This window comes from Convolutriloba macropyga, chromosome 7, assembly GCF_964194025.1.
Source record: "Convolutriloba macropyga chromosome 7, txConMacr16.3, whole genome shotgun sequence".
NCBI classification, from domain to species: Eukaryota; Metazoa; Xenacoelomorpha; order Acoela; family Convolutidae; genus Convolutriloba; species Convolutriloba macropyga.
Window position 1 is genome coordinate 15165070 of NC_134474.1, and position 17549 is coordinate 15182618.

A 17549-nucleotide genomic window follows, 5' to 3' on the forward strand; every position below is an offset into this window, starting at 1 on the left:
CACACAACACACCAATTTACACAAGCGGCACACACACACTTTCATACACACAACAGACACAGCTTACACACAACAATCACAACACAACTCACACACACACACACACACACACACACACACACAAAACACACGCCAATAATTTGACGATGTTGTTAAGTGAATTGTATTTTGCCTGAAAAAGATGAATAATAATCAAAAATAAAATTGCTTTCGTCGAACGCAAGCACGATTTTAAAATACTACTTGAACAGATCAATCCAGTTTTTCAATCATCTACTCCAGAGACAAAACTCGCCAACAGGCGTCTCAACAAAAAAGTTTCCCGGCATAAATTTCCACTCTCCCAAAAAAATTTTTGGAACCAAACTTTACGGATATAAATATCAAAGAATGAAAAAATGCACGTTCTACGGGGACATTTAGTTGTCAATTTTTTCGCTTTTTTGACAATACGGTTAAATTAAAGGTTATATGATACTTTGGATCTTGTCCGTTTTTACCACTCATCAACACCACCCTAAAATGCACCCAAATTCGCAATTCTCCCAACTTCGTAGTCAAAATTTACTTGGTGACAGAATTTATTGCTAATTTTTCTATATTTTTAGACGTGTGATAGGCAAATGTATACACAATATACACATTTATCTTATATTGGCAACTTCTCGTTTTTGTTTGCCAGCCAAAAATGACAGACATTTCATCAGTCTCACAGTTTGATTTCTGGAAACCATAATTATGAGTTCCACGAATTCGTAAATAGTCATCATGCTCCCTCCTAGAAACAACCCCAACAGTCCCCCCATGGCACTGCTGGCAGAGAATATCTCATACTTGGCGTATACGTCAGTCTGCTCCACTGTCAGAGACCCAAAGTAGATCACCAACTCCGCATAATTTTTCTTAATATATTGGGCTGTGACGTTTGAGTCTCCATCCGCTGACAGTATTTGTCTGTTTTTGATTAATCCTAAATTGGGAAATTTTGCCGATGATATCTCGAAGTTGTATTTGGTGAAGCTGCATTGTGGTTTGCATTTGGCCTGACAGTTCTCTGAACAAAATTTACTTTTCATTAATTGCATCTTTTTATGTGAAATTTCCGATCAATGCAGCGCGCTCGAATTGCTCGACAAATCACTCATTTGCCATTCCCCAAGTGCGTGTGGTGTTGTTAAGCTTTTTCGGCCACTAGTGCTTAAGATAAAAAATATATGAAACAACAACTCCCTAGACAAGGTTCGAACTTTTGATTCGATAAGATCTTTATTTGAAAACTGCAACACAAAACTGAAGAACATTTTTGCTAACAATGCAAATTGTAATAAAACTTGTTTTTTATCTTAAATTTTTTTAAAAAATGTATGAGATGACAGACTGCTAATAAAAAATCCCTCTGTGAAAGTGAAGGCTATCTTTCTAACATTACTGTATCAGAAACTGGGTTCAGGTTTGCTCTAGTACTCTAATAAACGCTCGATTACAACATTTTCTTAGACCTTCATAGGAAACTCGACTGTATATAATTTCGGCCAATAACATCCTGCCGTAAAAAGTTTTTGAGACTTTTGACTCTAGGGCAAAACATGTGCATTATTTTTACGATATCAAAGAAAAATTGAGCAACATTTTGCCCAAGAGTCAAAACTCACAAAAACTTTATTTGGTAAGCCGTTATTAGCCGAAATTATACAGTCGAGCTTCCTATGAAAGATTAGGAAAATTCTTTTCATGCGCGGAGTAAAAAAAAGTTTACTTATGATAGTTTTGGGCCGAGCATGGTCTTTTAATGGGAATTTCCGGTCAAGAAATAACAATTTCATAGGCGAGTCATGGACAATTCATCTATCCAGAGAATATATTTGTTGAGTTTTTATTGGTTGAGCAAAATTCTGTTCATGATTCTGCTTTTCAAAATTCTGATTTTTCCCTGCTGTTAAAACTGACGCAGCAACGAGCCAAGAACAAACAAACAACACAGCCTCAGGGAAAAAGAGTAGTCCAACTGAAAAGACGGTTTGCGAAGTGCCTGAAGATTTGAGAATTTTTAATTTTTTTTTGCATTCGTAACACAATTTAGTTTTTCAAATTAGACCATAATGCCACTTTACTTGACAAATATGAGTCTGGTAGCCTAAGTGTATTTGTCATCTTTCTATGAGCCATAACAAAAACTTTATTTAGTTATTATCATTTCCAAATTTATAAAAACAATCATGGCAGGTATTTTTCTGGGGACTTTCATTGTAGATCTTGCGTATTCGAAGGTTGTTCTTGCAGTGTAGCATTCAGTATCGGACAAGCAATAAAAGTGGGAAAACTGGTAACTTTTTTCAGAGAGTTCGCGCTGTCGTGAGATGCAGATGATAAAATCCGAAATCTCTTTTTTATCTTGATAAGTCAATGGAACTCTTTTCACTGTTCTCTAGATCAGACAAATGAATCGTTCTGAACAAGTAACCAACGAAAAATAGTCAAAATTGTCATCTGCTGAAAACACAGATAGATGGACCTCTGTTATCAAAATTATTATTTTTTACATTAAGAAAACGGTGATAAATGGCTGTAGTAGAAAAAACTAGACGAAAAAAACAGGGGACGTTTTTCACACGCTTTTCCCTTCAAAACAGAACACGTCCTCTCTCTTTCCCTCTCTCTCTCTCTCTCTCTCTCTCTCTCTCTCTCTTTCTTTCTTTCTTTCTTTCTACCTTTATGTCTTTCTTTTTAGGACAAACTTCATTGTTTAATAGTATTAATGGTTTGATCAGAGTTGGTTTCCACTTTGAACCTCAGCCTGTTCATCTTCAATTGAGAATATTTCAAAAAAACTACAAACATTTTTCTGATAAAAACGGCCAGTCGACCAAAATTTTCAGAAAACGCGCGTTTTTGTTTGTTTTTGAGATTAAAATTTAGTAATAGTAATTAGATTTTTTTTGCTAAAAAGCAATTTCAAAGTTTTTCCTAGGGAACACTGGTGAAAAACATTCATTTCTATTTTTTGATAACCTTGGAAATTTTTTTCACTTCATAGAAACCACTAACTTGGCCATTCATAGGACACAAAGTTAATATAAGTAATCATCTAGTTATCAAGTTCCAATTAAAATTTTTATTTAATCTAATTCGTTTTGAACTTTGACTTGCACTTGTTTGTTTTTTTTACTTTTAAAACTGCTAAATGCGCTAACGAAAAAATGTTGAAAAACAAATTTAAATACTTGTCACAAAATAAAGTTCAAATGTGAAAAATAATGACGAAAAATGAATATTTCTCAGTGTAGTAATTTAAGTGCTGTTTTCAAATTATTTTTCGCTTTTTTGAAATTAAAACGAGACGAAATCCTAAGCTTGTTCCTCGTGAAGCGAGTTCAAAACCCTGTAAAATAAAAAAACGATTGTAAAACTTATATATTTGTTCCGACCCCTTTAGAGGAGGGAGCAACTATATACTCAAAAGGGTTTTTTTGTTCCGTCAATTTTGACAAATCGATATGCTCATTGTGTAGAGTTGTGAGTGGTATCCTTAAAAAGACCGTCCAGAGTGAAATATGGAAATGAAAAGATTTTTTGGAGTTTCTTATTCTAGAGCGAGTTATCGTAGTTTAAATTTTGTGAATATTAGACAAATTTGCGTTATTTTTATTCACATTTTCCGGAATTTTTGCCCAATATTACGTCAATTTTACTAAACTATGAAAAAAATGTTACCAATAGCACTCTTGATTTTGTTTTTAAAGACAAAAATGCTTTGTTTACCATCTTGAATTAATTTTTTGTCTAAAATTTTGGTTGAATATTTCAAATTTCATCAGTTTCATCAAAAATGCTCGGAATGATCTTCATTAGTGCACTTTGATTAAATTTACAGGATACACACCCAGAAACAACTAACACAACCTCTGTGATTTAGAAAGGGAGCTATTCCTACTTCGACGTCCTTTGTACTTCCTTTGAATTTATTTTTGAAATTTTGTCTAACAAATTATCTAGATCTAAATTAATCGAACCAATGATCGTTCTCAATGGAAAAACGGAAATAGCAGGTCTGGTTTTGGTCCAATCTTGGGCTGTTACAAACCAAATTCGGAATGTAATCAGTCAAATTTTTTTTAAGTTCGATCTTTTTTATACTAATTAAAAGACAGAACAATTCAAATCAAAATTCACTCGTCAAATCAAAGTTTGTTTCCTCGGATAATTATGGTCGTATTTTTACTTTTTAAAATGGCTGAATTTAATTAAGCAATGGCTTATTGAACTTTGCCACTAGTTTTCTCTTATTTGGTCAACTTATAGCTCAAAATCGGGAAAGAACGAATTTTTCTTCTTCCTCTTCTTTCTATTGAATTAAAATTTAACCTTTTTCGTGGTTTTACGCTTTGTGTTTTTTTTGGCATTGATACTACTAGATTTCACACTTTTTTATTTTTAGCCATTGGCTCATTTATCGTGTTTTTTTTCTCTTTTTATCACATTATCACATTATTTACAGTTAACTTATTACATTATTGGCGTTTAAAAAAAGGCACAATTTAACAAATAAAAGTCTTTTTTGTTATGGTTTTAACTCGAAGAATTAGTTACTTTTCTAACATTTGTCTGCAACTGTCCTTTTCACTTTTTGTTTCTAGTGGAATGAAATTTCCTGGATAGCGACAGAGGTATCATTGGCATTGTATGCAGGAATAATTGAGCCTATGTTCTGATTTGAGTAGATAGCTGATGGCTTTCATGACTTTGAAAACAATTGTTTTGAAAAAAGGCTTTTCAAAATCTCATTTTTGTTCGTTTTCTCTATTTGTTACCTAGTCTCGTTGATTACATGTCACAGTTGACATTATTGTCGACTAATGTTTTTAAAGAATCCGTTATGAATTTACTGGCTTGAACACTTTTTTTTCGCAAAAAAATGTAAACTAGTTTTTGATTTTTGGCTTTATTTGACGTGTTTTGTAGACTATTAACATGTTCGGAATAATTACAGGTCTCAAGCGCTTCCTTTGGGCGAATAAACGAACCTACTTAATTTTTTCTTTTTGTAGCTAATGGCTTTATGACTTGGCCTGGACATAGGCACTTTCTGTCGGGGACGGTCTGAACATATCAACTTTCCGTGTGGGACCTCAATATAATCGTTTTCAAGTTCAAATTAATTTGTCTCAATTTACGATTGTTTTCTACAACAAACCAATCGTTTTCTATCAAATTACTAGTCAAAGTTTTACAGAAACAAACCACTAACTTAGAACTTTGACATTGTCTAGAGGACACATGGTCATGGCGATAGATCCACATCCTAGAGTGTCATTTGAGAAGTGGGTCTGGGTGACCTTGACACATCCACACGTTGCAAGCTCACTCTCAGTGAAACACTCACTCACACAGAGCATGAAGGCATATCCTTTATTGTAGTGTTTCAAGTGTCTGAAACATTTTGAAATATTTTGAAACAACCAAGTATACCGCCATGTCTAGATGCTTATAATAATAATAATAATATGTTATAATATAATTATAATGTTTCCATTGTTGTGGTGGGATCTTGAAACGGACATCAGCGCCACAAAACAATCTATTCTTCGGATTGCAAAGAAAAGGCGAGCGCCTAAATAATAGCCATTGAAAGACTGACTGACAGCTTTATTAATAATGGTACAATTGACATGGGTATTTGACTTTTTTTTTATTCCGCACTATTTTTTTCACTTTACTCGAGCACAATGAAATGATTTCTGGTCAGCCGACCACACACAGTACCCACAGACCATCTTGACCTGTGAATAGAGCATGTGCAAGCATACATGGGGAAATTCTCCTCGATGTCTTCATCCTTTAGGGAACGCAAAAAACCTGGACAAGGATCTGATGATTTAGAAAGGACGAAAAATTCTCTTGTAGTAGCTTTAAAGCGCGCGAAAGACTGTAAAAGTTTGTCTTGAGTCTGATCATAGGTCACTTTAAAATGCGACCGTCTGAGGAGAGGTCACTATAATTAAGGATCTTCCCGTCGGAGATAAATGTGGTCTGCGACCCGGATTTGGGCAAAGATTTTGCGCTTGATTCAGGTTGCATTTTTTTCAGAGTACTCCGCAAAACCTAAGCAAATTCTCGGAAAATTTTCTTGACAGAGTCCGATCTGATATGGTGTTCATCAACAGATGGAATCGCCAGCTCAGCATCAAATTTCACGAAAATTTGATCAGAGTTTGTCTTGGTCAATATCATTTTGGTCTGGGACGAGTTTGTACTTTTGTGTTGGTGCTGAAAAGAATTCTGGAATTTTGTTCTTTCTTCCAACAAAAGACAATTGTGGATAAATAACAAGCTCTAATTGTTTATATTATTTTTCAGCTGAATTTGTTTGCTTAATAAACACGAAAATTTTAGTTAAGTTCGACCTTGGCAAAAATAAATCAAGTTCGGCTTTCAGACGGGACATTTAGGCGTGGATCCAGTGACTTTTCTAACGTCTTCAAATCAGAAATGAAATATAACAGGGAAAAAAATGAAAGCATCTTTTTTGTAGCTGATGGGTATTCCGAAGAATTTTAAGAAATTGCTGCGTTTTAACGGTTTTCTCGATTTGCTTTGATGATAAATTAGATTGGTTTCAGGAAACCTTTCATTAAAAGATCATCCTTAAAGCTGGAAAAATTTTAGAAACTTGTTCTGTCTTTTAACAAAATGGGGAAAATAACAAGCTCTAATTGTTTATCTTATTTTTCAAAAATTCATTTTCTGAGAGAATTTCAAAAATGTTAACAACCAGATACACCAACAATTTTTTTTCAAAAAATTCTCATAATGCACAATTGTAACGGCCGCTCTCTCACTTATGAAGAGCAAAGCTTTATACCACCCAATTGGTTTCAGCGGTTTCAAATCAGTCCGGATAATAAGTTTTTGCGGTTAACTTTTGTGAACTGTATTATCTGCTATACTGTAGATTATGATTGCATTACAATTTAGGGGTATAAATATTGGCTATTCTTTTTTCAATTCCAAAACGGAAGGGGTTTACTAGAGATCGCGCAATATGGGATTTCTTGTTTATATCAGTTCAATGCGATATGGGAACAAAGCTAAGACAAAGATGTAGGTCTAGGACATCAAAGAAAATAAAATTTTGTCTAGTTCTTTGCACTCTCAAGTCGAAATACCAGTTTCTGGAGTTGCTGACAGTTGAATTTTAGCCCAAACAATTCGTAGACACAGGACACGTTAACAGACAATTTACTGCTCAAGAAAAGCTTTCAATACAGGAAACGGTCACGATTTACTGCTCATGAATTGTGCTTCAATACGCACTGTATGTCAATTCAAAATGACAAAATTTATGATATTGCCAGATTTTTGGTTTTTGGCATGTGTACAAGCTCTATTTAATGCACTGATAATTCCGTTGAGCATGTCAATGCTCGCCCAGTTATTGGTTGAAGATGACGACAGAAAAGTTTCTTTTCCCATGCAAAACAGACTTCTGGAATTGTTGTTAATCATGTCGAATATACATCGAATGTTCCATCTTCAGATCAACAATTTGGTGTAAAATTGTTGAAATGAGTCGTTTTTAATTATAACGTACACCAAGGTATGTGTATGACAACATATGTCCAACTTACAGCTTGTTTGTTTGCTTAATAAACATTACAATTTTAGTTAAACTCGGCCTTGGCAAAAATAAATCAAGATTGGCTCTCAGATGTGCCATTTAGGCGTGGATCCAGTGACTTTTCTAACGTCTTCGAATCCGAAATGAATTGAAGCTTCTTTTTGTAGCTGATGGGTATTTCGATGAATTTTAAGAAATTGTTGCGTTTTAATGGTTTTCTTGATTTGTTTTGATGTTAAAATAGGTTGGTTTTAGGAAACCTTTCATTTAAAGATTATCCTTTAAGCTGCACGCACTTTGGCAGAGCACACTAATCAGTTTTTTATTTGAAAAACCTTTTGTTCTTCCTCTGTTGCCTATTCGTGACGCGTTTCCTTCTCTTTGCATACGTGATGAGGTTTTACCTGCGCCCTGAACTTTTTCGATTCGGTTTAAAATTGGCTCTAAAATGTGTCTACTTAATCCAATGTTTTGTCTATCTGGTAAAAACTTTTTGCATGTATTCAGGCCCAATCTAGACCTCGACCAATGAAAAGACCTAAAAAGGGGCACGTATTTGTTTCTCTATTCAAACACCAATCATACCCCATTTCACCCTCTGGAATGCAACCACTGTATCCACTGTAGTCATTGTACTTGCGAGTAGAGAGTGCCACTTTATAGCTCCTGCCTGGCCCAATGTCAAAAGAGTAGCTCTTGTCCCACGTGGTCAACACGGACTCTGTTGGATCATACAGATACACTTGGAAGGAGAGGCCACCACCCACGTCTATGAATCCAATGCCATTCTCTCCTTTGAAATCTGCAATCAACCCTAGTCTAGACTTGGAATTTATGAAAACACCTAATAATTCCAGGCGTGGGGGGGGGGGTAAATATTGAATCAAATTACACGGTCGAGGACCCTAATTTTTTTCATACGTCCAGCCATATTCTTTTCATGGGTCGAGTAAAAGTCTTTTCAAAATCATTTTGAGATTTTGAGTCAAGTAGGGTTTTTTCATAGTTAACTTGGGTCGAGCATGCTGTTTTCAAGGGTCGAGCAAAAATCTTTCCATGAATCGATTCTTTCTTAGGCGCATAATTTTTTTAAACAAAATCTGCTTCTGCATATACAAAAGCAGAACTAGCGCAAGACTAAACAGCCTTGCACCAGAGCAGTCCAATTTAAAAAATAGTTTGCGATTCTTGTGACAAAATTTTTATCGCAGCCGGACTATAGTGTCACAATATTTGTAAAAAAGGAATTATCTCGCACGATAAACGATCTTGCAGGCAAAAGTTAATCTTGTGAGAACACAACAGTTTGCGAGATGAAAATTTATCGTGTAAGATTTTACAATCTTGATCAGTTCAACTTTGGCATTTATGCCATGTCTTGCGTTCCTGTAGAAAGCTTGCAGGAGAGAGTTGTTCAAACGATATTACACATAATTCGAGCTAAATTCGAAAAATAACAAAATACCAAAAATTGTTTCTGCTGAGCAACCGTATAGAAGGCGGAAAGTAAATTCAAAAATTTATTCCAATCCAATAGATGACAATTCAGGGGAAATAGTTTTCTCCGTTGCAAAACTTTTGAAGCACGATTTAGATTAATCGTGCTGTAATTTTCTCAAAAATAAGAAACAACCTTAAAAAATGACAATTCATTACTACATGACTAAAACTAATGGAATCTGGATTACACTATGGTTTAATATGATCGTTTTTGTGTTATTTCCTTTTTATTTTATATGATTATTTGCTAAATTCTGTCAACGCCCCGTTTTCAGCCAAAGTAATTAATTATTCAAAAAGCCATCACAGCCCATTCTAGACATGGTATGCTTGTCATCTTCAAACCCGATCAGTTCTGTACCTTACTTTGCATATTTTGGAGAAGAAGGTTTATCTTGCAGGATCTTGAAAGGTTTTGGAAGCAAAGCGTGCGAGACAATGCACCCTCTTGCAAGATTCTAGCAGAAATTTGTATGATTTTGCAAAATAAGCTTTCTTTCTCGACTTGGGTTGTGTACATATTTAAGACTGAACTGTTAATATTGCTGTGAACAAATTGCTTACCAAATATGAACCTAAGCTGCTCCGTAGGAAGTGCAATTTCTCTGTTTGGTGGGGCGAATTCAAGACAATTGAAGTTCCTAGTGGGTATATACTTCCATAATTCATCCTTGAGACAATTATCGCCTCTCCAGAGACACAGTTTTGCAAGCTCGTAGTATCTTGCAGTGAATGCATCAAAAATCTCGTCCATGTTTCCGTACGTCATCTGGATATCAACAAATTCTGGGTCATTGTATTGATCCAACTGTTTGTCCAGTGTTTCAGCGTATTCTGAATGAAAACACCTTCTTTGCGAAGCAACTGCTTGAGTTTTATAAAAACAATCATGTAGGAATCGAGTGCTTTTTGAGGGATGAAAAACTTTTACAAATACTTTCAGCGGCGCGTTTACGGTTTATCCAGGTATGTTTTGTGTTTCTATTTTTGTCTCGGCTTATTCTGAAAGAACCCACTTTTTTGTGAAACAATTTCTTGAGTTTAATTTTTTAAAAATCAGGCCTCGAATAGTTCTACCTTTTTCAACTGGTATCCCAGGTCGAGGTGGCCAGACCGAAGTGACCCCTGATCAGACGAGTTTCGAGCGCACACATGTTCCCGGTGCGCTCGAATTACATGGTCTGGAAAAGGCTTCGAGTGCACTTTTGTCTGGACAATGGTCTGGAACTTGCCTGATCAGAGGCCACTTTGTTCTGGGACGGTCTGATCAGAGGTCACTTTGGTCTGGGACGGTTTATCAGAGGCAGTTTCAAGCGCACACTAGTTTGATCAGAGGCCGATTCGAGCGCACACTAGTCTGACCAGAGACCAATTCGAGCGAAATTTTTTTCAATTGATTTTTGTTTTCTTACTGACTTTGGTTGTCTCGGGTAAGAGACAACAAAAAAACAGCATTCTGATCGGAACTTCATCTGAAAATCTGATGGGTTTGATCAGAACCAAGGGGTCCAGCTGATAACAAATGCCGGTCCCCTCAAGGAAGGATTTTGAATCTAAGTAGATCAAGACGTTTTTATGCAGAGCTGTCTATAAGTTCATTTTTTCAGTTAAAAGCATAAAAAAAATGGCATACTCAGTAATTTTTTGATCATTTTTGTTCGATTTACTTTGATTAACAATACTTTCAGGATTGTTTTTTTTGTTAGTTGAATATAAGATTGATAAAATGATAGATGAAATGAATATATTATAACGATATTGAGAGATTTGTTCATGTTCAAAATCATTCTCTGATCAGAAGTGATTTCGAGCGCACTTTAGTCTGGGACAATATTTCGAGCGCACTTTAGTCTGGACAATGGTCTGGAACTCGTCTGGACAATTGTCTGGAACTTGTCTGATCAGGGGTCACTTCGGTCTGGAACTCGTCTGGTCAGAGGCGGCTTCGAGCGCACTTCGAGCGCACAATGATCTTCGAGCGCATACTCGTCTGATCAGAGGTCACTTCGGTCTGGGACGGTCTGATCAGAGGTCCCACTTGTCTGGGACGGTCTGATCAGAGGTGATTTCGAGCGCGACCTCAACCTGGGATGCGTTAATATTTTTCCAGTGCTTTTTCAGGGTTGAAATTTTTTTTCAAATACTTTCAGCTTTGCGTTTTTTGTTTATCCAGGTATGTTTTTTGTTCTTATTTTTGTTATTTACGCAATCTTCAGTTTTAAGCGAAATTTGCAGAAATCCATCAAAACTTCTTTTGCATCTCTATTTAAAAAAAACAATGGAGCTGAAAGTTAGAAAATAATAAAAAATATCCATCGAAATTGAACCTGCCACTTAGTGAATTTTGTTTCTTGTGATAAATTTTCCAAAATATTTTATTCAATTGCAGTGACCCGTGAAAGTACCACTATTGAGTAAGCTGTGAGGGACACCATGAAAAAATAGTTTGCCTGTCCCTAGACAACAGCCTTCTGGGTTGTGAAAAAGCAGAAGTTTCGGTTCAAGCTTTCCTAAAGAAAAATTGTGTTTTCCCATAAAATTTTCTGATGCCATCTTGGCTTTGGGCTTTATCGGTCAAATGCCTGTCCTCGTTTGTGTGTGTGTGTGTGTGTGTGTGCGTGTGTGTGTGTGTGTGAGAGAGAGTGTCTGTGTGTGTATGTCTGTATATATATGTGTGTGTGTGTTTATGTGTGTGTATGTGTGTGTGCGCGTTTGTGTGTGCATGCGCATGTGTGTATGTGTGTATGTGTGTGTATGTTTGTGTGTGTATGTTTGTGTATGTGTGTATTGTGAGTGCGTTTGTGTGTGTTTATGTGTGTGTGTGTGTGTGCATGCGCGTGTGTGTATGTGTGTGTATGTGTGTGTGTGTCTATGTGTGTGTATGTGTGTATATGTGTGTATTTGTGTGTGTAGGTGTGTGTATGTGTGTGAGCGTGTTTGTGTGTGTGTGTGTGTGTGTGCATCCACTTGTCTGTATGTGTGTGTATGTGTGTGTATGTGTGTGTATGTGTGTGTGTATATGTGTGCATTTGTGTGTGTTGGTGTGTGTATGTGTGTGAGCGTGTTTGTGTGTGTGTGTGTGCATGCGCGTGTGTGTATTTGTGTGTGTATGTGTGTATGTGTATGTGGTGTGTGTATGTGTGTATGTGTGTGTGCGTGTGTGTGTATTTGTGTGTGTATGTCTTTGTGTGTGTGTGTGTGTGTTTGTGTGTGTGTGCGTGTGTGTGTTTGTGTTTGTGTGGGTTTGCATGCGCGTGCGTGTATTTGTGTATGTTTGTATATGTGTGTGTGTGTGTATGTTTGTGTATGTGTGTGTATATGTATGTGTATTTGTGTGTATGTGTGTGTGTGTGCGTGTGTGTGTTTGTGTGTGTGTGTGCTGGAGCGTGTGTGTATGTGTGTGCATGTGTGTATGTCCGTGTTTGTGTGCGTGTGTTTGTGCGTGTGTGTATGTGTGTGTATGTGTGTGTATTTATGTGTGTGTACGTGTGTGTATGTGTGTGTATGTGTTTGTATGTGTGTATGTGTAAATGTGTATGTGTGTATGTATGTGTGTGTATGTGTGTTTGTATGCTCTTTCATATGTGTCGTACTTATCTCCGTCTATCTGTTTTTTTAGGGGTGACTACATTGTGTGAAATTTAGGTCTTCAAACTATCTATTTGGCTTTTAAAACAACCATTACAGTCGAAAACGGCCATTTTTCTTAAGCTTTATTTTGTATTTGACCTTCTGTTTTCAAACGAGGAATCCAAAAGTGACATTTTCCGAAAAAAAATTGAAAAAAAAACTGTCTGTATGGCCTAATGTTAGGGAAAATGACAATAAAAAGACAGGTACTTGTTACAAACTTTTTTGGTATCATATAAACAGTTGAAAAAACTTACGCAGGAGTTGAGTCCAGACAGGATCCGTTTCGGCATACCACTCTTCGTACTGCTGTGCCAAAATGGGATACTCATCAACAGTTCTGGTTGTATTTTGACGAAACTTCACTTTTATTGGCTCGTACAACAGATTCACTCCAATTTGCATTGCAAGGCGAAGCAAACCTGGATTTTGTTTTTCCCGTTATATCCAAATCACCTTTCTTACCGTAAGGTGTACAATTCTACAGGTTTACTACATTCAAGTGTTTTAAAACATGAAAATTATCTACACAAATATTTTCTAGTAAAATGTAAAATTGTAGCATTTCCAATTACCGCCAAATTTTGCCCGTGACTCATACAATGATTAATTACTAAGATTGCCTTCAATCTTAGCTTTTTATGTGGTATCGGAACTTGAAATAACGTACATGAAAGAAAAGTAAATAGTTTTCAGCGTGTCATAAAAACAAAATTAATCAAAAAAAATTGACGCAAGGATGCAATGTCGCTCGGGTCGAGGTTTGGCAGTGAATTTTTGTACGAAATGCGGTGAAATGCGTATTTAAAAAAATAGTTTTCTTCGCGTATTTCTTACATTTTTTTGGCGGTGAACCGCGGTGAATTATTTATTTTCACCGCGTTCTCGGTATTTCCATTTACCGCTGCGCAAACTGTCACTTACTTCGATCATATTTCATGTGAACTTAAATAAACGTTTGAAAACTAATGCGGTGAATTTTTGCAAGAAATGCGGTGAATTTCGCGGTGAATTTGTGTAATAAATGCGGTGAAATGCGGTGAGTTATTTTTTTCACCGCAGTCACCGCATTCACCGCATTTTTTAATTAATTTGCCATAAAAGTTGATGCGGTGGTTTTTTGTAAGAAATGTGGTAAATTTCGCGGTGAACTTTGTAAGAATGCGGTAAAATGCGGTGAATTATTTTTTTCACCGCATTCACCGCTTTTCTTACATTATTTTGACAAAAAAATCGATGCAGTGACTTTTGGTGAGAAATGCGGTGAAATGCGGTGAAATATTTTTTTCACCGCATTCGCCACAATCATCGCATTTCTTACAAAAATTTACCGCATTCACCTCATTTCTTACAAAAATGTACCCAAAAACCTTAACCCGGTTGTATGTTTTCACTCTATTTCAGAGCTGTTGTATCTAAGAGTTGCCGGAGATTTTGCATGCAGATATAAAAAATGATTTAAAAAATGTAGATTAAAACTATTTTTCAACGCAATGCAAAAAAAAACAAGAAAGCAACTAAAATTGTGACTAAAAGGCCAAAAATGTCAGAAATAATCAAGTAATTAATTTTTTGATGTTTTCTCAAAATTGGTTTTCTTATCGTTAGGTCGGCTAAAAAATAAGTATATTGATAAAAACGATGCTTGTTTAAATCTCAAGTACTTGTTGCAACTTTCACTTTTAAAAAATTTGAGTTTCAGCAAGCTCTCCGGCAAGTTAACGGGTAAAACATGAGCTGGTTTTTGTCTGGTTTCCGTTAACATTTCCGCAAACAGCAAGGTAATTTCATTCGTCGATCTTCATCAAGCGCTATCCTACTTTTCCGATGTAACAGAAACTGTTAGTTGCTTCACTGATGTCTCCTTTTGTTCTCCTATGCATTGTTGATTTCAGACAGGACTTTAGAAAATTCGATTATTTCGTTATCTAAATTATTAATTCTATTGTACTATACAATTAGTTTTAAAAATTTTTCTTTCTTCAGATTCTTAAGAAAAATTAAAACACAGACTAAATTTTAAACTTTCTTCTAACTTACTGCAGAAGAGCGCTGGAACTAGAATTTTCATGTTCCTTGTGTCTTTGAAACACTGATTTTTTTCTTCCCAAAATTACAACTCACATAACTAAACTTTTACTTCACAGTAAGTTTACAACACAAGTCAGATAATTAAACCCAACTAAGCTTAAGTTAACTTTGACAGAAAAGCAATCAAGAATTTTGAAATATCCAATTTTTAAATAAAACTACATTTTTAAGGGATAATCAGAAGCGGAAAAAAAACAGAAAGTTTTGAAGCAAAAAAACTGATATCTTTGAATTTGATCGAAAAGTTACTGTAATAAATGTCCGCGTCTGACCATTTTTATCATCACAGGAAAATTTAACTACCCAGACCCTAGTAACATAGAAAGTCAGTACTGAAACATAGTTTTCCAAGTGTATATCGTCGGCTCTGTTCTGTACCAGTGCATCATAGGCGTATCTTGTTAAAAAAATATGCGCAGCGTAACCATAGAGATCATATTTTTTTCTGAAAATAGACTAAGCAAGTTTATTTTTATCATGTTAAATCATGTTCAATCAAAATTCTCGATAATAATCGAATTTTTTGTAATTGATCTTGAATTTTTACCCGAGGCACTTTATGAGCATGGCGATGTCTTTTTAGCTTAAAACATTGTAAACAACATTTAATCTAAAAAATTACCCACCAAAAACGTGCAAAATATACGCCGAAGTCCTGGGGATCCTGCCAAATTTACCTCCAATCGAAATTAAGCATGTGCTTGACAACGATTCAGCCGGACACTTGCATCTGCTTTCCTCGATTCGAAAGCTAGTAAACACGACGTGATTTGAACCAAACGGTCCGGAAAAACCTTATTTGCAGAGGAAACTCAGAGTATTTGCGGTGTTTAAAGCTTTATTAGCAGATCATGTCTGAGTAATTGCAGACTTCATTTTTCCATGTGAAAAATTTGTTCAGACTTAGGGTTTATTATGAGACAGGCAAAAATCTGAGATTTTCTTTCAATAAAAATTTTGTCATGAGAAGTCTAAAATATGGCCAGACCAGAGTATCGCCTTGAAAATCTGGTCCGGGTAAGCAAAAAAAAGCAAAAAAAACAGAGAAAAAGATGACTAAACTTAGGTTAGTTCTTCAAGGTTTTGAAATGCGGTTGATCAATTTTTTGCAACAATGTAGAAAAACAAGTATGTGTTCTTAAAGAAAAACAGGAAAAGAAGTTATTGGATTTTCAAAGCGCATTAAATTAAATTTCAAATATCTGTTATATCAAATTAATATTAGAATTGAAATTGCTTATGAAAACTGATTGAACTGAAACTTCATTAAGCTGAAACTACGATAATCTTCGACCCTGTTTAATTGAACAGTTCAAGTCCAGCAATTCGTTTTGCTCGAAAATTTATGTAAAGTAGTCAATCCGACAGAGAATTGATTCGGCACCATTCGGTGGCCTGTTTTTTGAGGTTTCTGAACAACTGACTCGTGGGGAAAGAGTTGTTTTCTGCTGACAAATATGAACAAAACAGTACCGATGGAAAACGGAAAGATAACAAGATACACCCTTTCCCAAACCAGGAAGATGCTACTTATATTTGTTGTTTCTCAAAAATTCTTGTCTTATTGAGTTGTGTTTGTTAAGAAGTAAGCACGAATTAGTTTACAGAAATAACCAATGAAGAAGGTGCTTTTTAGAGAAGATTGCTAAATTGATATGCAAAATTGGTTATAATAATCAGCTGATTCTACTCTTTGATTTGTAATTTAGTTTAATAATAGATTTCAAAAACTGTAAGATACAGCAGTTTATTATATCCAGCTCTGGAGTGTTTGAATTGAGTGGGGTTGGTGATCACTTGATCATGAAAGATATTTTTTATAAAAAACCAAAATATAAGATACAAAATTAATTGCTCATTCACCTTTGAGATACCATGAAATTTGCCGTAACAGTCTAACATTATATTCGATACGTCAATTCATTATGAAAGCCAATTTTATAAAACCTGAAGCAAATTGAGAGAACTTTTCACGTTGTATAAACCAGTAGCTCTCCACAAAAAAGAGAATGAACAATTTGCAGTTTTGACCTTACGTTGCTGGAAATGTGGCCTCTAGCTTGACTATATTTAATCAATCCTTATTCTTTTTTTCGGGACAAAATCAGGTGAACTTTTATGAAAAACGAGGGGAATAATGGGAAACAACACGAACCCGAAGCATTCCCGAATTGGAAGTCCATCAACTCCTTGAATTTGTCGTGTTCCTGATTCATATCACAAATAACAACATTCGGGAAGTTCATAATCTCGCTTCTGACAAAATGTTTTTCCACAACTGTCGGCTTTTCCACCACAATTTCGTGGAAAAGGTTAAGTTGGAAATAAATAAAAAGTAAAAGGAAAACTGCAAATATAAGAGCCCAAATTTCTCGAAATAGATATCTGCGCGCTCCCGCACGAACAAAATGGTTAAATCCGTGAACAGAAGAGTATTCGGAGCAACTGTACAAGTTTTCCATTAATGTTATTGTCTAAAATTCTAAAAGCTACATCCAAATGTTCAAATTTGAAAATAAAAACACACAAATTTGCATCGAATGAGACTTTTGAGCAAAATTGAGTTCAATAGGTTTAGCTGACAACAAAAAATCAATTTTTTGCGATTAATAATGCCGAAGAGTGGGAATGGTAGTAAAATTAACCGAGAGTGAATGTTTTTTATCTTTTATACTTGAAAAAAATATATAGCTATCTTATGAGAAAAAAAATA

At 35.4% G+C, this 17549-nt stretch overlaps 2 protein-coding genes across 2 annotated transcripts in view; both read right to left on the reverse strand.

Annotated features, from left to right (window-relative positions):
- LOC142342638 (DNA-directed RNA polymerases I, II, and III subunit RPABC3-like) overlaps positions 1-17549 on the reverse strand; it is a 569350-nt gene that overhangs the window by 295477 nt on the left and 256324 nt on the right. The window lies entirely within an intron of this gene.
- On the reverse strand, positions 619-17394 carry LOC142342114 (acid-sensing ion channel 4-A-like). Its single transcript, XM_075393307.1, has 6 exons — positions 16992-17394; positions 13003-13167; positions 9680-9949; positions 8201-8417; positions 5246-5427; positions 619-1054 (listed from the first exon to the last, which is right to left on the reverse strand). The coding sequence occupies exons 1-6, from the start codon at positions 17296-17298 to the stop codon at positions 645-647; spliced, it is 1551 nt and encodes a 516-aa protein (XP_075249422.1). The 5' UTR covers positions 17299-17394; the 3' UTR covers positions 619-644.